At 40.6% G+C, this 25311-nt stretch overlaps 2 protein-coding genes across 20 annotated transcripts in view; one reads left to right on the top strand and one right to left on the bottom strand.

The window, feature by feature from the left end:
• The window catches only part of dclk2a (doublecortin-like kinase 2a), a 35993-nt gene extending 19989 nt beyond the window's left edge, over positions 1-16004 (top strand). For 2 of the 11 annotated variants that reach the window (XM_067499815.1, XM_067499812.1), the window contains exons 4-17: positions 941-1039; positions 1489-1539; positions 2537-2631; positions 4316-4403; positions 4972-5080; positions 5620-5677; positions 6083-6202; positions 6289-6435; positions 6530-6663; positions 7020-7097; positions 8092-8188; positions 10243-10323; positions 10449-10562; positions 12914-16004. In XM_067499815.1, coding sequence (XP_067355916.1) covers positions 941-1039; positions 1489-1539; positions 2537-2631; positions 4316-4403; positions 4972-5080; positions 5620-5677; positions 6083-6202; positions 6289-6435; positions 6530-6663; positions 7020-7097; positions 8092-8188; positions 10243-10323; positions 10449-10562; positions 12914-13768 — 2126 coding nt within the window. In that variant the 3' untranslated portion in view covers positions 13769-16004. Of the gene's footprint in view, positions 1-940; positions 1040-1488; positions 1540-2536; positions 2632-4315; positions 4404-4971; positions 5081-5619; positions 5678-6082; positions 6203-6288; positions 6436-6529; positions 6664-7019; positions 7098-8091; positions 8189-8797; positions 8971-10040; positions 10125-10242; positions 10325-10448; positions 10563-11085; positions 11216-12473; positions 12487-12913 lie in introns of those variants that run through there. The other 9 variants (XM_067499819.1, XM_067499817.1, XM_067499818.1 and 6 more) reach the window with 7 other exon arrangements.
• Positions 16005-16104: 100 nt separating this feature from the next.
• Positions 16105-25311, bottom strand: part of lrba (LPS-responsive vesicle trafficking, beach and anchor containing) — a 168358-nt gene continuing 159151 nt past the window's right edge. For 6 of the 9 annotated variants that reach the window (XM_067499797.1, XM_067499801.1, XM_067499802.1 and 3 more), the window contains 4 exons: positions 21977-22078; positions 21439-21635; positions 18100-18251; positions 16105-17413 (listed from right to left, as the gene is read on the bottom strand). In XM_067499797.1, the coding sequence (XP_067355898.1) occupies positions 17323-17413; positions 18100-18251; positions 21439-21635; positions 21977-22078 (542 nt within the window). In that variant the 3' untranslated portion in view covers positions 16105-17322. The remainder of the gene's footprint in view (positions 17414-18099; positions 18252-21438; positions 21636-21976; positions 22079-25311) is intronic. The other 3 variants (XM_067499798.1, XM_067499803.1, XM_067499806.1) reach the window with 1 other exon arrangement.

The raw sequence follows: 25311 nt of genomic DNA, 5'->3' as shown, positions 1-25311 counted from the left end.
CCTTGCTGTAAATGTAATTGCTGCATAGTGCTATAGCTTAACCAAGATTGGCCAACCTCAAAGGGAAGGAAATATTAGTTTATTTTAGTAACATTCCAAAGTTATCAACATTAACATCCTGCTTTATGTTTTTGTTGCTTTGTCAGGTTAGCTAACACATACTGTGTTGCTTCACTTCAGGAATAGTTTGGTGCTTTCGTCCCATTTACACACCCGTGCTCCACTTTTAAGAATTAGGTCTTAGAACAAAAACGGCACACTGTGCTCTCTACTGAAGGTAGAGAAGCTGCTCATCCTTTTGCTATAGAACTGTAGAATCTACAGCCACAAAAACATGGAAAACTATTTATGTAGAAAAGTCTGTACTAAAGTTTTTGTACTAAGAATTTAGTAGCTTAGTTTCTTGTTCAGGTGTAGTCGGAAAGTGTAGTTTTAAACAAAAATCCAAATGAATGTAGGTGATAATTTAGGAAAAGCTCTGTTTGTGGGGCTTACACTGCAGCTTTGGGAACATATTCCAAATGACACGTGGTTGTGCTTCTATGAACATCTGCCATTACATTACACATTTCACCAACCCACCTTTTGACCCTTTGTTTTTATGTCAACAGAACATGTTTTGCTCAATAGTGCCAAAAGTTTGCCTTTGTTAAGAAAGAAATAAATAGAAATCCCTAGATGAAATCCCACATATTTGGGGTTTGGTATCTTTAGTCAAAAATCTGTTTCTTTTGTGCTTTTAATCATCTTAGAGCAAACAGTGTTTGCTATTGTTCTGCCCCCTTGATCAAAGGTGACCATTAATAAAACCAACCCACACGCAGCAGCTTGTTTTAAAGAATACATAGTACCACATTAACTCAGATTTGAGAAGAGAGAATTTTATTGATATGGCCCGTTAATAAATGCAATGGTCAACCTGAAGGCGTTTTATCCCCAGAATGCAGAGTGCTGAAGTCATCGCACAGCCGCTCAGCTACTCCAAATCGGATGTCTAAGAGCCCTGGACCTTCAAGACGGAGCAAGTCCCCTGGTGCAGGTAAGACCCATGAAGTGAAAACAGTGAGCCCTGTTAATTTAAAATGTTTCTGTATAGGCTAATAACACGTTCTCCTGATTTAACAATTAAAAAGGTCAATTGATCATTATGGTAATATGTGGTAAAATGTGTTTCATGCATATAAAACGTACCTGTCACACTGAAAAATTCAAACACTGAGTGCATTTCAGGGTGACCGGTTCAGTGACAACCTTTCTATTTGGCAGCCTCATCCTAACCCCTGACAGCTGGGATGAGTGACTAAGCAATTTCTGTGCTGCATTAAGGGATGGTGACATTGTGCTGAGTGTTAATGTTCTACAAGCCTCTATGTCAGTTTAGAAGAGATGGTCAAAATGTCGCCAGCCAGCCAGTTTTCCGTCTGAACTACTTTACTAATTATAGCTGTGTGACTGTTCTGTTTTGTTTTCTTGTTTTTGACACTGCAGCGTGGCGACCTGTCCACTACTCCACTAGTCAGTGTCCAATCAAATCCCCAGGTGAGGCTGGTGATGCTGTTACATGTTTTGCCTTTTCAGACACTTCCCACAGCTTTTGGGCTCTCTTCTTTTTCAGGGTAAACGCTGTTTCTGCCCATTATAACATGAAAATCCCGTTATTCAGTGTGGCTACAGGTTCAGGGCAGTGCAGAGTGAAATGTACAGCTTCAAAGTTTGTGCCGAGACAGTTGGCAAACCAGAATTTTTGTAACACTTCCCATAGGACAAACTTTTCAACAGCTTTTTATAAAAGAAATAAAACCTATGACAAAACTGTTCACCAGGTTACTGGTGAATGTATAACAGCAGAGCCCTTGTTCTGCTTTCATGTCATGGCCTTGTTTCTCTCACTGACTAGGCCATGGAGCTGCTAGAAACTACACACATCTTACTAATCTGAGAGCCAGCTGCTGCAGAACCCACTTTTACAGCCACGAACTGATTAAACTCACTCGTGCTAATTAAATCCTGCTCTCACTGAACAGTTACATCACTTGGCTCTTCAGCTGTAGCAGCCAAGGTGCTCATAAATTAAATGAACCTGAAAAACATTGAAAGCTACATGTCATGTCATATGTTTTTTTTTTTTTTAATGCATTTACAAAAACGAGGTGAATACCTACAGTAGAAGACGTGATTGCCCATTGCTAAATTTTATTTTGTAATGTAGGATAAACCACAGCCTTTGAAGCTCGCGTCAAATCAACATGTGCTGAACAGTTGGCCCAAAGATAACTGCACCGCCAGTTTGTACATGCAGATGTAGTCATGCTGATGTTCAAGACCTACATGCAATCATAAACAAACAAACAAACTGTATTTATGCATGTGGGTAAGGCAGTCGTCCACAGAACTTTTTCTGAAATGCTCCAGTAGTCTGTCCTGGATGTATGTTTATATTAAATATTAGATAGAAAGGCACCTCAGAACAGGCGGGGTCACTGGTAATCACTCACATCCAAACATATTTATTTTTAATCTGTTTCTCTCGTTATAGTAAATGGTGTCTCAAGCAGCCACATCTCAACTCCTAAATCAACTAAGTCCTCCACTCCATCTCCCACCAGCCCCAGAAACATCCCCAATTTTAAGGTAAGACAACACATACAATGTGTGTCACACAGCTTTACTCACTGGACTTTAAAGGGGGGAATGAGGCAGGATTGCATCGACCTACTTAATATAAAATGATGCAATAAATCTATGTCAAGCCACGGCATCAAGTCACTGGCTGACATCTACGGGCCACAAACGGCCCAGACTGTAGCTTTGTGGTGTATTTTTGGTAGAGTTGGAGAAACTAATCTGATTTATTGATGGATTCTTCTGTAAGCTGCATGTTGGGCCCTGACCATGACACTTCTAACTGCTCCAGGCAGCTGGCAAACATCCCCCAGAGAGCCATCACTCCCCTCAGTCCAAGATTTAATCATCCACGTTAATTTAGCAGGAATATGATTTTCTGGCAGCTTCAAAATTCACTGGTAAATAAAGTGGAAAAACATTTTTTTATTTTAATTTTAATGAAGATGTGACTGACATTGCTGCTGCCTCTCATCCACCCTCAGTCACATGGAGATGGTTGCTTGGCTAAACTAAGCCACATAAAGAAATGTATTATTTATCTTTTAACATATCCAGTCAGAAAAGAGACCTTGAATCTGTCCCACCTTTTACTTTGGCCCAGAGGAAAACCATTTTAGGCCTAATAATAGATCTTTACTTTAAGGTAGTGTACATTATGGTTCAGTAAGGTACAGAGCAACTACTTTATGAAATTGAAACATTTCAGAAAGAAAATGTCCAACTTGCCTCTGCACTGCAGAATTTACCCTCCTATCAAATTAGTCATTGATTTGGAAATGGTGAACATGTGTTCCTGTAGCTCTAAGGCTTTAGGGTTACGTTGGACCTAGTTTGATATTTCAATAATTTTATTACTTCAGGTCTATTGTGCTGTTTTAAAAACACTTAAAATGTACATGGAAATCAGTAATAAAGTAAGAAATTTATTTATATATGTTGTAAGTATTATGTTCAGTGAGCAGTCTAATTTTGGTTGTTTGATTCATCAATATGTTTTTGGCCATGAGTCACATCTGCAGAGTCTGAGCTCTGTGCCAATACTAAACTAAACCAACTCAATATTTCCTCCACAGCGTGTTGCATCTCAGGTTCCTTTTTTCATTCTCATCAATCCATGTCTGTGGGTCTGTGCTGCTGCTTCCCCTCTGAAGGTTTACTGATTTTATTGAAGGGAGAACCACTTCTAAACAAAACACATCTCAATTAAAGGAGTTTGCTTCTGTTTTTCTGATGTCTACCACAGTCTCCTCCTCATGATAGGCTCTGTTTGTGATTGAGCTGTGGGGGGGGGAAAAAGTAGATGTTCAAGTTTCCATCACGGCTTGTAAAGCACAGATGTCTGATCTGTTCCATCAGATTTATTGCTGTACTGTATCCAAACGAAACAGGAAGCTCTTCCTCCTCAGACTTTTCACTAGTTGTTGATAGGCTTATGCAAGATGCTCACATTACAAACACATAAGCAACATCACACAACTATAGAGTCAGCTTTGCCATATAAAAAATTCTAATCATGGCAATATATCGTGCACAAAAAGGCCCTAACTTGAAGCAGTTCACTACAGGCTAATAGTTGAAAGTGACCCACCAATAATAAAGCAGCCGTGTTTCATCCCTGTGTGAGCTTGTAAAGGCTAAGGTTGCCACGGTTATCTATTACCTGTTTTTTTTTTTTTTTTTTTTTCTGCAGATCCCTCCATCACATCACATCTCCTCTCCAAATGTAAACGGTTCACTGAACAACCACCAAGAGCAAAGCAATCGACTGAGTCCAGAGGGTGCGTCCTCTTTGCGTTCTATTCCTGACTGAGTCACTCATGTGATTTACTCATGCCAGGTCCTCAGAGCCACTGTCTTGTTTTATAACTCTCCCTGACCTGCCCACTTCACCCTCATCTCCCAGCATCTGATTGACTGATCCAAGGTAATCAGCAGTGGGTTAGGACAGGGAAAGTTTGTTCTGAGGACCTGGATGAGCACACTTGCAGTATTGCTTGAGCTTCTTCACATTGAGAAATAGAGTAACACTGAAATGAAACCTATCCCTGTCCCTCGGGGCACATTACAGAACTTGCTTACTGCTGCTGTGTGAGCAGATACTACCCTTCTATGATTTACTAAATGGATTTTAGGTGTTTGTGTGTAGATACAATAAAGTTTCCTACCTGCTACAGAGAGACTGCTGAAGATAACTTTTCATCTTGGTGCCTGTGTGTTATTTAGTTCCATATTGTGTGGGCCCTTAAATTAGTCTAAGTAGTGGCAGAGTTTCTGCCAAAGCCTCCCCGTTTTCCCTGAACAGTGTGGCTTGTCTGTTGCCTTTTCTGTAACCTCTTTTATCTTTAGCAGTTAACGGCAACCGCTGCCCACCTGCCCCCATCATATTGGAAAAATACGAAGTTGGGAAGGTTATTGGAGACGGTAATTTTGCTGTGGTCAAGGACTGTGTGGAGAGGTAAGTCAAACATGTTAACTCGAATGTTTAGTGCCAAATTGGCAGCTATCTGCTGGGATAGTACTGCAGTTTACCTTGTTGCAGTCACTGCTCCATCACAATGTTGAAGTCCAGGAATATCCTTTGGATTAAAACCAGCTCACTCTATTAGCCTTTTAATCTCTGAGTCAACTCATCATTTGGGCTAAATAAAATAATTAAATGTCCTTCCTCCTTTTAAAAGTACATATTTTTTTTGAACACAATCAACATTAACATCATCCGAGCAGTGATGCTGGGTGGGGTCAGAGGTCAAACTTTGAACCAGAGATACCATTGTTCTTCACCCGGGTGTTATGTTACTCCTAACATTTGCTGTCAGTTTCTTGTTGAGCCAGCGTGTGTCTGCACTGCACCTCTGTTTACTGCATAAACTTGGCTCATGCAGCTCACACACCATTACCCAAGCTCTCCAGCGAGCCCTTGATTTGAATTTCAGACGTTGTTGCTGCAGCAGTGCCGTTTTCACTGTTTGCACTAATTGCATTGTTTCTCCTCAGGTCCACGGGGAAAGAGTTTGCACTGAAGATCATCGACAAGGCCAAATGCCGTGGAAAGGTTTCACTTTGTCCTCGTTTTAGCATCATGTCCTTGTTCCATTTCCTTTCTCTTTGTGTTTTGCCTTCAGGTCTTTTTACGCACACACTCACTAACACACACAGATGTAGGAAGGGGTCGTATGGTAGTGTTCCCCTGTGCATTAGTGAAACCCACACATGGCCTGTTTGTGACTCTGATCCTCTTATGCCTCACTGTTAGATTAGGTTGGAAGTGTTTTATTCATGACTTATCTCAAATTATACACACACTGTCACACGCAATGACAGCCTCTGACTCACACACCCTTGGCACCAGTCCAAATTCAATGCAGCTTCTTTTTATGAGCATTATGGCTCAGTGTAAATCCTGAGCACTGAGGCAAATGAATACAAAGTCACTTGGAGAGTGTGTGTGTGTTTCCAGGAGCACCTCATTGAGAATGAAGTGGCTGTGCTGCGGAAGGTGAAACACCCCAACATCATCATGTTAATTGAGGAAGTGGACAATCCCTCTGAACTGTACCTGGTTATGGAGCTTGTCAAGGTTCAGTGAAGCTCATCTCTAGTGCTAATACATGTCCCATTATCGCATTCCTGTGTGTGATGTAACAAATGTGGTCAATGTCACAGGGAGGGGATTTATTTGATGCCATCACCTCCTCAGCCAAATACACAGAGAGAGACGCCAGCGTCATGATCTATGACCTCGCTGGAGCTCTGAAATACCTGCACAGCATGAACATTGTGCACAGAGATATTAAACCAGAGAACTTGCTGGTATGTTCAGTACCTTCCCACTTGGGCAACCATTTTTTTTCCTACATATTTAGTTACACGACTGGCCTTGATCTAAGCATGTGTCACATTTTAGGTATGTGAGTATCCAGATGGCACCAAGTCACTGAAGCTTGGAGACTTTGGCCTGGCCACAGTGGTGGATGGACCTTTGTATACTGTATGTGGAACTCCGACATATGTGGCTCCAGAAATCATAGCTGAGTCTGGGTAAGCTAGATTTTTCTGTAATTGTTTTTTTTTCAGAGAATGTGCTTCTTATGGAGAAAAAAAATCTGCTGTGCGTACAGATGTGTAGAAATGTGGGTCTGTGCTCCTTCAGTGTTGTAATCAGCTTTATGTGTATTAACAGCAACAGCAAACTGGTTATCTGTGTTAGAATAATTTTGTTTACTTCATTTCATTATATTTTGATAATTTTCTTTTATTGGGTTGTGTTATACTTTATTTAGCCTTCTGTGCCCAGCCAGCCATCATGCTGTCTGCATATGTAACACAGAAGGATGATGGAAATGGTGGTTTACACATTTTGTCTTCCTTTCATCTCTTTTTATTTTTGTCCACAGTTATGGTCTGAAGGTGGATATCTGGGCTGCGGGTGTCATCACTTACATCCTTTTGTGCGGCTTCCCTCCATTCAGAAGGTTCTCATCCTTTAGTATAATAACTTCAGTAGATCAAAATTATTTAAACAATGTGGACAAACAGTCAGTGTGATTAGTTGTGTTGAGGATTGGTATCCTGCAGCTATAGTTTGTATTTGACCGACATGAACATGATCCTCGTTTTATCTGTTGCACTGCATGGTTATTGCAATAACACACATACAGTGGCATTCGAAAGTTTGTGAACCCTCTGTTTCTACATAAATATGTTCCAAAACTAGATAAAATAAACCCAGTTACATAAAGAGACTTATGACTCTTAGTCATTGATTGTGGAAAATTATCCCATCTTAATCCTGTACTTATGTGAACCTCGAGGCCCATCCATTCATTTGAAAGTGAAAGAGAGTCTGACATCTAGCTTTGAGTCTGGGGGGCTATATAATCTTCTCTTCGATGACTAAATGTAAATGTCCTCTAGACAGATGAAACCAAATTAAAACTTTTTGGCTTGAAAGAGAAGCATTATGTTACGACAGCCTTTGCATTCCAGCATAATAACTTTATCCCATCTCTAAATCATGACAGTGGCAGCATCGTGGTTTGGGCCTGCTTTGCTGGCTCTGGACCAAAACAACCCTAAACGATAATCTGGACCGTGGTCTTGTAGAAATGCTACAGCAGCTTATGCAGGGAAACCAACCAGCACCCAATACAGTTAAAGCTGTTCTGCAAAGAGGGAGCTAAAATCCCCCAATGTCAATGTGATAAACAGTTTTTGTTTAATTTTGTTCCCTTTGTGTCGTGTGTGAAAATCTAATCATGTTTTCAGGTCATTTTTAGGCAGAAACTGAGAAAATTATGAGGGTTCACAAACTTTCAAGCGCCATGCTAATTAAAGGTATAGTCACAATATAAAAAAAAAAAATGCAAAGTACACTACAGATACAAATTTGTGTGGATGTCTGCTGTGTGCTGAACAACAAAATTAATTTTTTTTTTTTTTTTTTTTTTTTAAATCTTTTCTTTCCAGTGACAGCAACCAACAAGAGGATCTGTTTGACCAGATCCTTCTAGGGCGTCTTGACTTTCCTAGTCCTTTCTGGGACAACATCACAGACTCTGCCAAGGTTGGGACCACACAGACATAAACACACATTCATAATGCCAACAACATTTGGTCAAATGTCACTTTTTTGTGATTGTTTTTTTTTTTTTAAATATGTTCATTCATAAATGTGAAGTGATTATCTTGAATTGGTTTGTGTAAACATGCCCACACACACCACATGAACTGGCTCACACTCCTTTAACAACTGTTGCGTGGTGAAGGACACAAACCCCTGCAACTCTTTAAATTAATGTCACGTATCAAGGTGACGGCTCCCAATCAGCACGCCAGACCAAACTGCTAATTAAACCCACTGCTGTTACAGTGGCCTGTCACCAGAGACAAGCGCACAGTTAGAGACACCGCAGCGTGAAATGAGGTGCAGGTGTAAAGAGAGGATATTAATCCAGGGCCCATGTGTTTTGTAAGTACACGCATGTAAGCAGGTATATCAATTCTGTAGTCCACACTGTTACATAGTACATAGAGCAAAGCTTGGCTGATTAACTGAGATCAATATCACAACGCTAAAGCAAAGATTTGTTTTCACTATTGATGTATACTGATCTGCCATAACATCAAGACCACCCATCTAATATTGAGTGACCCCGCTTTGTCACCAAAACAGCCCCGACCTGTCATCTGTGAAGAAGCAAATCCTTGAAGTCCTGCAAGCTGTGAAGTGTGGCCTTCATGGATCAGACTTGTTTTTGGAGAAGTCAAATCTTCAAACTCCTTGTGTTGCTTAAAGAGGCCACTGCCATCAGGGAAGGGGTGAACTTGGTCAGCAACAATGTTTAGGTGAACATGGGTCTGCATGGGCCCCATGACCAGTCTGGGCCTACATAGCAACACGTCTAACAAATTGTGATGCACTGTGTGCACTTTTCCACCAATTTGAGCTACAGTAGCTCTTCTACTAGAGCGGACATTTTTTTTTTTCTCGGTCCACTTTTGGTAGGTCCTGATCACTGCAGACTGAGAACATCCTAACGCTGTCCCATGTTTTCTGCTTCCACCACATCACTTGTCTAATATATCCCACCCACTGCCCGGTACCATTGTAAAAGAATCCATGCTTTTTAATGTACTTGTCAGTGAGTGGTCCTAATGTTATGTCTTATTGGTGTGTATATAGCAGTATGTCTTGTTCATGATAAATCACACACGTGCATGTTGCTGCAGTGATTTTATATAGATTATTATGGCAATGTACAATATAAATAGATACCCAAACTACCAACCCACAGTGAATTACTTCCTGAGTGCCGTTGCGTTCGGCTCTTCCTGATTCAGCTCATTGTTTTGGTTTAATGGCCCATAGCTGTACTGTTTTCAGCCACAGCAGGAAGTCCCTTTCAGAATAAAAGCCCTCACAAACGTTCACTGCCACTACCTGCCCAGCACCAAACAGGGACTGAGAAAGTTAACAACTAGCTCCTACACACAGTGAAGCATGTGACATTTAAAGAATTTTTTCAGATATCGGTGGAAATAAATCCAACACTGAATACATATTAAACTAAAACCTTCAGATGAACACAAACCAAACTACAAATGTTGTTCAGCTTCTGCAGAAAGTGTAAACAGGCAATTGTTTGATACTAATTAGACATAACGGCATTTTTTTTTTGGCCACGTGGAGTCGAGTTTTGCATCAGACGAAACCTTTTTATATGTGTAAAATAAAAAGCAGCCCTTTCTCTTTAATCACTTATTTTGAAATTATTTTTGTAACTGAATTTTGTGCGAACGTGACAATTAGTAGCTTTCTTAGGTGCACCTATACAATCTAATGCAATCCAATACAGCAGCTCTGCAATGAATTCTTCTGTTACAGTGTTATGTTATGTTATGTTTTCATTTCTCAGTTTTCAAGGTGAAATTTTCTACTCTGTTTATTATTGACGTCGAAGTGGTCAGTGGAGTTATACTGGAGTGCATTGTAAGAAGAGGTGCTTCTAATGTTTTGGACACTCATCCATTTTAAATAGGGCATATTAAAGTGGCCAATGAGTGTATTTAAAGGTAAATAATCTGGAATTTCAGGTTAAAACGTGTGTTTTGTTTCAGGATCTGATTGGAAAGTTGCTGCAGGTTAACGCTGAGGCTCGATACACAGCGGAAGATGTCCTGTCTCACCCTTGGGTCACGGTACTTTCTATCACTGTTTGTCAGTATTTGCAAATGCATGTATGTGTGAACACAACCCATGGAGCGACAAGACTTCTGTCTTTGGTGCATAAAGATTGTATCTTGTTTGTGTGTGCGTGGTGTAGGATGATGTAGTCATGGAGAATAACATGAAGATGGAGGTGACAGGTAAACTGAAGACGCATTTTAGCACTGCGCCAAAGCACAGCACCACCACAGCTGGTGTGTCAGTCATCATGGTACGTAAACACACCAAAAACATTCACAACCAAACATCATTCTGAAATGTTTTTGAAATGAAATGGGTTTAAAAGTCGCTAACACGGTGCCAGTAGGCCTTGTTCCAAACCTTTACAGCATGATGGTGAATGTTTGACCCAAATCCAGAAGATTGACCTCTTCTAATTCACTTTTTGCTCAGTTAGTCAGTGGGACAAGAATGTCTGTCCTAAATCTTCGTCTAAGACTTTACATACAAGTTATAAAGGCCTTATGCTGCTGCAAACCTACTTTAAATGGGGCTTGGACAGTGAGTTAGTCACATCCTTCCATTCTGTTTGTTTAAAGCCGCATTTTCATCATTTCCTGTTGTACAGTTTGACTTCCTCCACCACCCATCGGCCTAGCGCCCTCTCCTCAGTCTGTCTCTCTGAACTGAAAGCAGGAAAAGGGAGGAAGGGGAAGTGTCTTTGATTAGAAATTTAATTTGATCCTCCCCTTTACTGCAAAGAGCCTCATTTTGTTTTAAATTTCATTTGACAGTTTGAGGTGTAAACGTGGGCCCTGGCCCTGTGTGTGTGCCCCTTCCACTTCCTCCTCCTCCTCCTCCTCCTCCTCCTCCTCCTCCTCCTCCTCATCTCTTCCCTCACAACCGACTCAGGACCACAGGGGAAGCCTGAAGCTGAAAGCTGGGTACACACTTCATAGACTCCCTCTCCCTCCCACCTTCCTTTCTAACCGTCGCCCTTCCCTTCATCCTCTTCCCTCCATCTATAACCACCCACCCCCGCTCTCCCTTCCCTTCCTTCCTCAGGCCCCCTGTCCCTCTTCCCTTGGCCACCAGCTGCTTTACCTGCTCTCAGTAGCTCACTCATGCCACATGTGCTGCCCTATCCTCAATTCACCTCTTTGCCTCCTTTTATACTCCTTCAGTCTCATTTTATCCACCGTATCAACAATAACTTTTATGGGATGTGAAAATTGTCTTTCTAAACGGTGTCTGTGTTTAACTACATTTTCGCTGACTTTAAAAAGCAAGTTTCCAGAACTAATACCAGCTAGCGCAAAAGCTGTTGCATTTGCCTCTCTCTCTGCCATTATTTGTTCATTAAGTATCATTCAAGATACTGCAGGACTTTAAAACTGCTTCTGATCCACATCAATGTTCCTCTGGTGCCACCTTGTGGAGACAGTTAACAACTTTGGTGGTGGGGGTTGAAATAACAGAGACAGATGCAATGTAATGTCTTTATTGCCTTGGATACAAGACCTCCCTGCACATTTCAAAAGATGAGGCTGGGGTTTTTTCATATCATCAAAAAAATATATTTAAAAAAACAAAAAAGATCTACAAAATGTTGTTTTGTTTTAGGTTTTTTTTTAGCCTTCATTCCCTCTGAGCACCATGTCCAGTGGTTTTACTAACACCAAACCTGGGTATTGTAGATTCTCCAGGAGTGTTTTCAGCTGCATCTTAAACACAGATGGCCTATGTGGAAAAATCCACAGCTCTCATATTTATGGACATAAGACAGAAGAATAAGTTAATGTTTCTACTACTCAAGCAACAATTAGTTTGACTTTTCATGGGATTTGTTGATGGTAAGAAAGTTAAAATAACACCAGCCTCATCTTCTTTTGTCAATAAAACTAAACGCTTAACTAACACTTATTCACATTATGTACTAATACTGAAGCACTCGGTGACACGTCTCTGCCTGAACTAGTCACAGAAAGCTTTGAAGTTTGTTCCAACTCAGTTCTCGCAAATACAAAGGCTCATTTTGGGAAATCAGATGAGCACTGAGCTGGAACAGCAACTGTCCATTTTGCCATCATGCTTGTTGTGTTGAAATATTTTTGTGAAGCTGTGAGTAAGACTAGTCTCTGTCCCTTTTTGCTTCTCCCTGCATTACGTCCCTCTGACTTAGCTCCAAGGCCGTGGTATGTACTAGCACCTAACGCTGTGCCTCGTCTGTTCTGATGCTGACAATAAGCAAAAGGGCAAATTAGAAACACTTTAAACATATTAATAGCTGTACAGTACTGTACAAAGGCATCTGTAACAAGAAGTTTCTCATTTGTCCTTAGGGTAGCACTTGATCTGATTTGTCTTCTTGTGGAGTCTCAACATTTCTGTCTCTTTGTTTAATCATCTTTCAGTTATTTGTGTCCATCTCCATGTGATTGTTTCATCATGTGTTTTTCATTCATATAAATCTAATAACAATACTGGGTCACTAGCTAATATTTAAGCAAACATTCAGCTGATCATATTTGAAGGAGAACATTTCAGCCCTAATTGTTTTGTTTTTTTTAAACTACAAATTAATTTAAATATCCAGATGGTAATTATTGTCTGTTTTTACAGAACACAGCTCTAGATAAGGAGACCCTCCATCTCGCTGCTCATCGTTGTCCAGGCCTCCAAACTGTGCCATGTTCGGCTTCATCAGCTGCTGAGAAAGACCCATCTGTCTCATCAGCTTCTCCAACCAAACAGGCATCACCCACCAATGCACCAAAACCCGCATCACCAACCAAGACTTCTTTTTCTGAAGCACCCGAGACCCCAGGATCTGCTGTGATTGATACTACGTCCACCTCTAATGCCCCCTGCTCTCACACAGAGACAGAAAATAACCCCATAGCTGCTGAGCTTCATGTCCATCCCTTTGCTTCTGTAAGTTCGCTTGAGATCTCCCCCTCACCCTCTGCTGAAACCTTCCCTGTCCCCTCTTCCCTCGTTTCGTCTCCTCCTGAAATAAGAACATCTCCTACATCGCCCTCTGGTGCTCCATGTTTACCTCTAGAAACCCTCTCCCCCTGTGGTCCTCCTGCTCTTTTCACCTGCACACCTGCTTCTACACCAGTCTCCTCTCATTCCCCGTCTTCTCCTACCAAACCAGTCCAGCCAACTTTTCCTCCCACTGAGCCAGCTTCTCTTTCTCCGTTGTCTCCTACGTCTCCTACCAAAGAGGCAATGTCCCAGTCTTCATCCCCCATAAAACATGCTTCCCTCTCTCCCGTCTTCCCCATCAAACCTCTTGTATTCTTCCCTCCCTCTTCTCCAACCAAGCGGGAGGCTTCTTCTCCCTCTTCAATCCATCCAACACTGTTTCCCTCACCTCCTTCCACACCTCCCACATCCACAACCCCAACCTCCCCTGCTGGCCCTGCATCTCCCAGCCCTGTACCAGTTGAAGAACTTATGAAAGAACCTTAGTTTGTCTTTTCTGTACCTAGGTTCCCCTCTACTCCTCCCATTTCCACACGTGTATCATTAAACATGGAATGTGAGGAGTAAACATCCACTTTAAGTGTTTCCTGTAGCTGTAAACTGAGCCAGTGACTGCTGCGTTGTTCCTTATTATTCCACTCATTTTCAGAGATAGGAGTTTGATTGTTTGTTTGTATTTATTAATGGAGAGAGGGAATGAATTGAATATCACTGTTCTGAGTGGTTGGCCCTGGAATTCATTTATTACTGTATCACATTAATGTGAGTTATTCCTTTATTTATTATCCAGTTTCGAATGCCTGTGGCTCTTTTCTTTTGTAAATATTTATTCATTGCACACAAACAACCTGATGCTGTGTCTTTTTGATTTAGCAGAGACTGTGTTTCAGCACCTCTGATGTCTCAATTTGCTAGCTTATCTACGTGTAGTGTTTTGTCTCAGTTATAACTCAGTCAGCAAACTACTGTATAACTCGATTTTTCTCCTGACGATAGCAGCAAATCTGTTTGTATCAAGTGTTACTATATAATACAGAGTGTGGACAAAATACCTATGCATGCACGATATCCATCATAGGGGCTCAGTTTGTCCATTTTACCAAACAAACCTGTCAATTTGCCTCCTGTGCAGTGGTTCTCAACAGTTTCTGCTTTGTAATCCTAACAGTAATCCTCAGAAATGGTACATCCATGCTTGATGCAGTTGAATGTTTGAGGGCTTTTAGTGCTTGAAGCACGACCACTCACCTTAATGCTACTGAAGCTACAATATGTTTCCTAATATGCTATAAAACGTCTCTGAAGCAACAGTATTTAGATTTTATTTTTATAAAAATGTTCAAATATTTCTTTTTTTAAGAGATGCTGTTGAGGCCTGCCGTAAAATCCGACATGTACAGTAGAAAAGCACTGCCAGCTGTGCAGAGATTTTTGCTTCTAAAAAAAAATAAGTTAAACAAGGCTTTCCCTATAACTAGTCGGAGGCCAAGCCTTGTTTTGTCAGAGGTAGTTGTGCCTGATTAAGTTTTCAGCCTTCTTTATAATTCGATAATGACTTATACCTGAGGCTCTGTGCAGATCATGGAGTGTATCAGATGATGGCAAAGGAGAGCAGGGACAGGGAGGTGCTGGGTTGAGTAAAGTTAATTGATCTCAGGTCTCATGCTAGCATTAGATTAAATGGCATATAGTGTCTTCAATGAGCAAAGGTGGAGGGGCAAACGCTTTGCTTTTATGCTCTTGTTACATTGACGTCCACTGGCACACTGCAGCTTTAAGGCAGAGAGGAAACTTGTCGAAATACCGCAAGATGTTTGTTGGGGGTGAAATGACCCTTTAGCATCAGCCAGTGTACCTGCCCCAGTCATTTTTAATTTGTTAGAATATTTTGTAAACTCAATGCAACAGAGAAACACTGTCGCCCAGTAGTGTTTGATGAGAATGCTTTAGTTGTTCATACTGTAGTGTGAAAAAGGTTTGTTTATGTCTGTGTGTCTGAGCAGTCACGGCCCTTAAATTCATACCTGCATTATGTGACAACAGTCAAACACACGTGAAACCAAAGTGCAGGTGTGTTTCTAATGAACTGCTTATTGCTACCAAACATCACGGACAAGCTACACATTCTGCTTTTAGTTGATTGCTAGTTAATGTAATTCCCACTGACCACACTGTACTTTAGGCTGCATGAAACTAGTCAGCACCCTCAATATATTCAACCTATGGTTTTTAATCTGTTGTATTTATACACTACGAATGAATGTGCTGTCAAGGTGATGGGTTTGTGCCTCACCACTGGCTTAACAGCTCTTAGCTTGAGGATGCCTTTACCAAAACCAGCTCAGCTGAAAAATAAGATCCCAAACTTGTACATCGTAAAATTGCACAGCATTTATCCCAGCTAGTGTTAGGACTCCTCCAGTGGTTCAACATGCCTCTTAACCCCCTCTGCATGATCACTTTCCCACTTCCCGCCTCTCTTTAAGAAAAACCTTCACACGTACAAATTTTTATGTATTTGTAGTCGAGTAGATTTCATATGCTTTGTCATAGCAGTTTATAAAGGGAAATTTGTATGAAGAGAGTTTTAAAACAGGTAGACTGGCTGGGTCAAACTGCAGTTTCTGTGTTTTTTAGGAATAGAGTGGCTGCTTTTAATTGTCCAACTATTTTGAAACAGCAGTACAGCAAAAAATACAACTGCAATAAAGACTTCAACAAAGACTCTTTGTGGTAGTAATTTGTGTTACCAGCCACTGGCCACTAGAGGGTGATGGGAAGTCAGTGACTTTTTCTATAAGACGTGCAACACCAAGCACAAATAGAGTTATAAAATTAAGTTTTATTGTCAGAACTCTGCACACAAACACTTCATAATAATTGCAAAAAATATTGGTTTATAACAGTTTTTATAATTAGAGATTCAAACCACACCAGTGCTCAACCTGTGAAGGAATGTTTCCTCCAAATGCATGACACAAGTGGATGCTCATTTTAAAAGGACCATTTCAGTACTTAATCAGATGTGATTAAAAACAAAAAAGGGCAAGAAGCTCAGACTGAAGCAAGTCCTTCCTTTCATTGCACATCTCACTTTGCTGTAAGCTGCTTACGAGACAGGACTCGGAGAAGACTTTAAGATGCTAAGCTGGTTTGGACACTGCTTGATATGATGCAATCGGTATGTGTTTTAAATGTCATATCCTCACACTTTCAGTCAGACATAAATCAAGATTCCTATTTTAGAACAAAATTATTCACTGCTCTTTCAGTCACTTGAGCAGACAAAAGAAATGAGAAATGAGCATATGAGATTTATTTCCTCTTCTAAACACTACAGTTGCAGGGAAGGTTTGTGTTTTTGATGTTGAAAGTATTAAATGATACTGTAAGACACCTGGTTTATGAGTAGTGAGCCATGCACAATCTCTTAGCAAGCACAGACGCACAGAGGGAATAGGACTTTTAAATATGAAGGACTACATTTAAACAGTATATATGTAGGTATATATTTATATGTATATTCCCTCTTTATTTATCCTCATGACATTTCATATCTACTGGCTGTGTTACCAAAATGGCAAAAGCTTTTTTTAAATGAATGATAGCTTAATAATTCCCCACATACACACCTACACAAAAAGACAAACAAAACACTCACCCTAAAGTACAAATATTTGGATTTTTAGGTCAAACGAAAAAGTTGTCAGTGGCTCCCCCCAGATCCATCTTTTTTTGTTGTTTTCCAGAGAAGGTGAAAATAGACTCTTACAGCTAAAAATAGATTTGATTTGTTTTTTTGTTTTTTTTAACCGTACAGTAATGTAACCCCCACCCTATGATTTATATGAAAATTTTCTATCTGGTCTACAAAATATAGCAATGCCCTTTTTAAAAAATAGTTCAAATCTTCTCCTATCACAGGACAGCTTTTTCCTTCTTTCATCGAGATACATTCAGGATTTGGACAGAATAGTGCTTTAGAGAAGAGTTCACACTTGGAACAGTTTGGATCTCTGTCAGTCAAGCTGCTTCTGGTTTCAGTACCTGGTCTGGTACTCATGGTGCCACCTGTTGAAGTCGTTGTAGAAGAGCACGATACTTCCAGAGGCCATGCCGGTTATGATGCACCTTAGAGGAGGTAGGAGGGACAATCATCAGGTTTTGTTTATCTACAGCGTGAACTCATATGATGACAATTTATCATTTACATAAAAATACTCTGCATGTAAATTTGAAAATGCTTAGATTTTGAACAGATTGCCAAAAATGTTTTTTCTTAGTGATTATAGGTGTAAACTTACAGACCTAAATGTACAGAGTGAGGGGGTCTAAACACAGTCCACGTTACCTTGAACTGTCACACCATTAACATACTACTTATACCTTTTATAAATCAGCAGTAATATTAAGGTGATAAAATAACTTGCATTGTGGGGACTTTTTATACAAGAAATAAACTAAAACTATGAAATGGACCCTTCTTCTACAAGTGACAGTTTAAGAATAATAGTTAATGGTAAAGAGTTATTAAAAAATAAAAGGGACATAAAAGTAATTCAGTAACAGCCACATCATTAAAACCACAAGGTGGTGTTTATGCTGTGGCTGATCATTGTATTTGTAGAAAAACGGTTAACCATAAGCCACCAAGTAAGGCTGTTTTGACTGCTAATTGTTGAGAAATGCATTTCATTCTTTAAAAAGTCACTTTTAAACAGAGTTGTCCTTTTATTCTCGCAGACCTTTAACTGAAAATCTGTCATGCTACATTTACAGATGAAAGACCACAATAAAAATATGTAAATGCCGGTTACCTTTGGTCATGCGACATGGCCATCGATCGGATTCCTGCGTCACAGCCAGGGTACGTGAACAGCTGTTTGAGGCCATGGACCTGCCAGACAGAGAGTACGCCTCCATCTCCACCCGTCAGCACATACTGACCGTCACGACTGAGGAGCATGGCCTGCCAAAAAGAAAAATGTCTTTATTATTTTTGATAAACCTTAGAATTGTCTTTCAACTCTTTCCCTTTGGTGTGCTACACTCCTCACAGTAAGGAATAAGTCAGGCTTTGTTATAACAGTGAGAGATTCAGCGACTTCACTGCTGGACTTGTTTGAACATATGTTAACGGTCCATTTCTCAAAAAAGAAAAAAAAAAAAAATACAGCAAAGCTATTCAACCTGGACCCACAAGCATAAATTGTCTCTGAATAGGCCTGGTGATCTGGGACCAGTTTATCTCTCATGTCAGAGTAAAGCTCATACTGCGAGGTCATGTGATCCGACAAAAGAGCCCAGGTCAATGCCGCCATCCTCGGGGGCTCTCTGTACACAGACCCTGACTTGCAACGAAGATGGCTCCCCACAGTGAGGCTTGGAGATTTACTTGTCTCATCTGCTTTTCCAGCAAACTGTAGCAGCTGAATGGGGCCCCGGGGAATTAGACGTACACAAATCAAGTCATGTGTTGGAGTCTATTATGGGCACAGTGCATAGTGGAAGCTGAAAGTGAAACAGTCAGGAGCATCAATCAGCAAGTAACCGTAGCTGATGAAATGACGAGGCACAATGTGAGTTCTAAAAGCGGCGAATGACACTAATTCAGAGCTTTTCACGTTTGTGGTTTTGTGACACCGAAGTCGGCTGTTTTTCAGCTGCAACTGCTTTGAGTGATTCAGCAAAAGACACTTCAATCATCAGCAGCATGTGTGTTGAATCAAGCTCCTATTAAATGGGAAAATGAAACTTAAACTTCAGTTCTGAAGTCATTTTCAGGAAGTTGACTCGGTAAGGAAAACATAAATAACCTTTCAAGAGAAGTACACAGTGGATTGTAATAAGTAAAAAAAAGTGCAGAGACTAAATTAAGCAAGTATTTTGTATAAAAAACAGTGGAATTTCCTTCCACACTGAATTGAACGAGCTCTGTTTCTCATTCTCATCAAGCACACACTTAAAAATGTGCATGTGAACTCACATGTGGAGGTGCTCTCACAGACGAGCACACACACAAAATGATGCACTTGCATGCTGCAGGCTGGCGTTAGGCCCAGAGAATCAGTCCAGCCGAATTGGAAAGTTAGATCCCCATCCGAGATGGCTGGGAATGGGGCATGACTGAGTGCAGTGCTGTTTTGATTTGTGTGGTGGGGGTCCGCTTTGTGTCTACAGTAACTGTCTTGTGTATAAACATTCAGAGTTAATCTGACAAAATATAAAAATAATGGATAATGCACTTAAGGTGAAGGACAGTGAAAACAAGTAAACAGGAAAAATGTTTTAATTATCATACCTACCAAAAAATGGGTACCTTATGATAAAAAAGGCACATTTAAAGCAGCAGTGATCAGATTGTTTGGCCACTGGGGGGCAGCAGATAATGCCAAAACACACTATGACATCATCATGTTTATGTTAGGGAAAGCAAGTTAGCAAACAGATGCAGACTTAAAAAGCCAGAAGACGTGGAGGAACAGTGTTAATATATCACAAAATATATTTACCATTATTTCTTTATCTTTGTGTATTATGTGATGTTTGACCAGTGGATTTATCAGAGCTTTCACACTAAAAGCAGCCCCTTCAAACATTCAAACCACCAAATAATAATTACTATGTTGTATTAATGCATTTTATATATCTACTAACAGAGTCCATGGCCTCACTACAGCCCGACAGGAGGCAGGAGTGCTGGCAGACATGTCAGTCTCACCAGGTAGGAGGCTACAGACAGACATTATAAATCAGTCCTGTGCCACTGGGCGGTCAAACAAGATGGCCGATTGCTCTATAGGGGCCAAGATGGCTACCAGGGCTCAGATGACTAAAATATAACTCCATGGAAACACATGCACTTTTAATGTCCATATTTCCTACTTCTTTCAGAGAACAGTGGGTGGATTCTGAGGCTGGGGAAGGTAAAAAGTTTAATTTATGGTGCTGTTAATCCCCCTGTTACATGGATGTAGCCAGTGAAAAAAAACTCCTGGAATGGTTACACTGCCTGAGTTATATTAGTACTTAAAAGACTGTAATCCATTCAGCATGGCTCCTGTCACTCCATTGTGCCATTAGACCAGGATGCCGACTGTTAGCCTGTCATCTAACCTCTGACTCCAGACCCATATAAATTCTCAGTGCATACATTCTAGCTCTTTCTCAGTGGATACTGTGGGCCAGTACAAACACTTATTTATCCTGGAGTCATACTGTGTTGAGGCTCAGAGGACTAGGAAGATTGATTCTGGTATGTACACGAGTGCACTAAATACTGCTGGAGACTCAGACCAGAAATGTGGAGCTAAGAGAGGGTTGAGACTCTTACAGCCTCGGCCCAAGATGTTTAGATTTTCCTAATGTCATCTGACATGGCTGGAATTTACAACAGCAGAGACGTCTTCCCAAGTGATGACTTTACATTTTTAGAGGGATCGCCAGAAAAAATACGAAGCTCTGCACATCAGTTTTATTTAAGCGCAAAATAAAATGCTCAGAAATGTACAAAGTAACCACTCACAACTTTCCCAGTTTTCTCAATCACTACTTGCCTGCGTGTGCAACTAATCACAGCATCTACAAGTTATATTTGTTTATATTATATTACAGTTGTGGCTTTGTGCAGGAGCAGGCTGGTCAGGAGGATCCTGAGCACGAGATTCCTTAATGGGAAACAGGCATGTGGCCGTCTGTCAGAGCTAGCTTACGTTTCCCAGGCCAAACCGGAAGCAACGGGTCAGGAAACCAAAGGCAGTAGCAACTATCTAGTGTCACTCTAACCACGAGGGAGGACATGTGGGAAATGGGGAATGTGTCGTCCTGTGCTGGAGCTTAGTTAATGGTGTTGGTGTCCAGAGCTGACCACTCCTCTGGAATGCTCTCTCCGACTGCCGTTGATGCAATATGACCCGACAACAGGGCTGCAGATCAAAAGGACCATTTCCTCTGCTGTGTGTGCAGTGTGCATGTGAAACGGAATAAAAGAGATGTGAAGCCCCAGTTTGCCCCGAGGCGAGCCGAACTTACTCAGATCTCAAATCATAAGAAATCCTTTAATCAGTAAGAGAGCTTTCCATGCTGATGTGGTGCAGACGTACATGTGCAAAGGCTCGTTCACATGCAGGCTCACTCAGACATGCACGTTTCCTCACCTTGATGCCGTCATCCACCTCCATGTGCCCAAGCAGTTTTCCATTGACGCTGAAAAGACAAAACTGTCCCTTGTCATAGTAGATCATACAGTGTCCTTCAGTGGAGGACTGGATGAGGCGTGGCCGCGTGCACTGCTCTGGGCCCTCCAGGGTCCACAGCAGGTCCCCATTCATGGAATGGATCAGACAAGGACCCTCTATTCAGAGGATAAGAAAAGAGAATAGTAGAAGCTGAAATTGTCATCCCCTTACTCTTCCATTTTGGTGAGTGCTGGTTTAAATTGAAGATTGCATTTAATTTAATGTAGATCTTCATTTATGTAAATCTGTTTTCATTGCAGACACAATTTTGTCATATGCATCTCATGTATACAGTACACACTATGTATATGGACATCACACGTTCTGTGCATTTCAACTCCCTCAAATAACCATTTAATGTACAGCAGTATCTACTTCAGCAGTAATGTTTTCTGATAAGATTCACATAAAATGATAAATTCACATTTTGGACATTTTCATAGATAGTTGATCTTACCTTTGCAGCCACTGATGACAAGACCTAACTCAGCACACACACTTGCACACGTCACCTCACAGTCATGGCCTGTTAAAATGGCCCTCGGTGTAGTAAACTCTGCTTGGAAAACACAAACAAAATAGGTTCAGCATCTTCCTCTGAGTAGCATTAAATACGCGTTTCCTCTTTCAGTCACAAGAGGGAGCAAAGTGCTGAATATGATGCCCATAGACGCTGACTATGAGGCAATGCTGGAATTAGAAGCATTAAATCAGTAAAATACATTATGAACAATCAAGTTCAACAGACACACAAATTAAAGAAATAAAAAAAAAAATCCCAACTGCTAAAAAATGTGGTCATTTACAATTTATTTAACAGTATATGTGAATTTAGATGTGCTGTAACAAACTTTGAGCATGTTTTCCTGCACACACGTCTTCCCTCGTTCACTTTTCCTTTCTAGCACTTGTCACCCACCGCCTTCTCCCTACATTTAAAACCTTCTCCCCCCGATGGCCTTCACTGAATCCAGATGTTTCTGCATTCAGCAGAGTGAAACAGAGCCAGACCGAGCGAGAGTAAGTTAGGGTCCAAGTCATGAAGTTTGTGTGATTTTGTTTTGGTTTGAGCTGTCAGGGCGAGCGACAAAAAAAAAATCACCTTTTACTTCTCTGTCTGTCTGCTCAGTCTTTCAGCACATGTACACAGAGTCACACACAAACACACACTTGCAATGGGTTTGAAGTTTCTTGCCCTTATTAAAATACATTACATGCAATTATTTTTAAACAAATGGAGATAGATTAATGGTAGACAGATGCTGTGCTCTAACTTCATCCTACTGTAGCATGAAAATAGAGGAACCATGATGTTCAGTGCAGCTGTGTGCGTGTGTGTGTGTGCGTTTAGTGGTCAGTAGTGAGGCAGCATCCCTCTACTAAAAAGAGGAGTTCATTAGGGTTTCATGTCTCAGGGTCTTTAAGGACCTCTTCTTCTACGTTTAGAGGTCAAGTTCAGCTCAAAAAGAGGAACACAGGGCAAATATACTCAGAACGTCATGTATGTTTAAATACTCGAAATTTCTGTGTATTAACACCAAACCCAGAGAAACTAATTTCTTAAAGTAAATTCCACCTTTTCTTTGTCCTTTTGCTTATCCTGTGAAGTCAGGGTCGCCACAGCAGATCACAGTTTTTACAACTGATGAAGAGCGGGGTTGGTTGGTATGGGCGTGAACCTCCGACCCCATGGTCGGTAGGCGGCCACTCTACCAACTGAGCCACTGCTGCCCTTCTTATAGTAAATTCCACTAAAAACCAGTAATATTTTACGAAAAGTACAAATTGTGTGATATACTGTACTGAGCAATTTAGAAATTAAGTGTAGTTAGTTTCTTTATTGGCTCAAGTTTTAAGAGGCTTATAAAACTTCAGTTATATTACATAAAAGTCAATACAGAAGCTGTAAAGATCTTCGTAAACCTTAATCAGACTTAGCAGAAAAGCTCTACACAGACCATCAAATCTCTACATGCAATAATTATATCTGAAAGCAATAAACAGAAAAAATAACATAGAAAAGAAACAAAACTATTTATAAAAGGCATTGCAATAACAAGTACTATGCTAAAGTGAACCAACTACAAGGAAAGAAAAAATAAAAATAAAAACAAGACCTGCTGTGTCCTGATAGCTGACTTCACCTTTATGCTGGTTGATGATTTTATCTCACTACAACCAGTTGTCCTGTCCAGTTTGAAAATACATACCAGAAAGCCAAACACAGTTCACATGAGGTCAGCAACCTAAACATCTACATTTCACTTGTTTAACTGGCGTCCTCAATGTCACTAACAGCTAACTCATGCGCTACAAGCCTGTGGATTAAAGCATGATGTTGGATTTTGTTCAGAGAAGATCAATAAAGCTGATATAGTGCTGTATTAGTTAACCTTTCGAGCCACTACCTGCCATTTGTTTTGAATTAGGGCCACATCTGACGGCAATTTTATACTTGTATATGACTAAAGCTCGGCACTGAGGAGGGTATCAACTGTGTGTGTGTGTAAAGAAGGTGTGTGCCTCTGTGCGTTTGAATGGAAACATAACAAAAGTGTTATAACAAATTTGGAACTGACATCTATTTACAACAATCACACGGTAACTTATTTAGTTTCCTCCAAACAACAGCACTGCGTTTCCAGGTAAAAGAATTGATTTTCGAAAGACCGTCTCATTTACAACAATAAAAACCTAACTGATCACTAATGAGTGGTCGTGAGCAGCAGATGGCAGTGGTGTCTGTGAAATCTCAGACACCACCACCATATGCCTGCAGCAGGCAAGTGTGCATAGGTCAATGTGTACATGTGCATATCAGCCATTCAGAGGCATTTGTGTCAAGCTTATGAAGTGTGTGGGATATTCGCTAACCACTGTGCACAAAAAGGAATGCGCGCGTGTTTGTATGCAAGCATGCATACAAGTACATGACAAGACTTGAAAGTGTTTCGCTTTTTTGGAAGAGGAATAAACACAAGTCTGCTGTCTGTCTGTATTTTGTGAGTACATCTGAGTGAGTGTATGTGTGTACAGCACGGCTTCATGTCTGCAAGAGCCTTCTGCGGTCTGGAGCAATGGAGCATCACATTGTCGTGGTGAGGAGTTGGGAAGAGGACTGCTTTGTCTGCTCCACTAGCTACAGTGTGGTAACTGTACTGCGTTGACTGAGGTTAAAATGACACAGACACACATACCATGTGCAGCATATGATTGTTTTAAAATGGTATAATTACATCAATAAACAGTTAAATTGTTGCATTTAAGATATGGAGTACAGGATGGTTATAATGAATCTAAACATCCCTTAATCTTACAACAATCAGCCAAATTCAGAAAAAAAATAAAAATAAAACAACAATTTATAGGTTTTACTTTTAAAATTATAATTCTATTGGTTTTACAAAATGTTAAATTGACATTTATTAATCTCTATGAATTAAATGATGGGAACCAGAAAACATTTTCCTTGATTCCAACATCCCACATCAGTGTACGTGAGGGAAGTGACAAACACCAATGTGGCTTATTAACCAAATCACAATTTGTCATAAATTTCAGCCCATTTGTGATGGATCACTTTACAGCATGTAGGCCGATTTAAGATGACCAAATAAGCACGAAGGAGACTAAGAACTGAGCAATGTAAGTGTGAAGCTATGATCAAAGCTAATGCCATATGTTACGGCAACATAAGGGAGGCCCATGACATTTTTCACTTTTATCGACTAGCGTGACCTATTGGCCCTTAGATGGTGGTGAACTTTCATGTGCTGGCCAACGATCCCCAAC

The sequence above is a fragment of the Channa argus genome, chromosome 3, assembly GCF_033026475.1.
Source record: "Channa argus isolate prfri chromosome 3, Channa argus male v1.0, whole genome shotgun sequence".
NCBI lineage: Eukaryota > Metazoa > Chordata > Actinopteri > Anabantiformes > Channidae > Channa > Channa argus.
The sequence above is the reverse complement of the archived record's forward strand: the minus strand, read 5'-3'. Positions and strand labels throughout refer to the sequence as shown.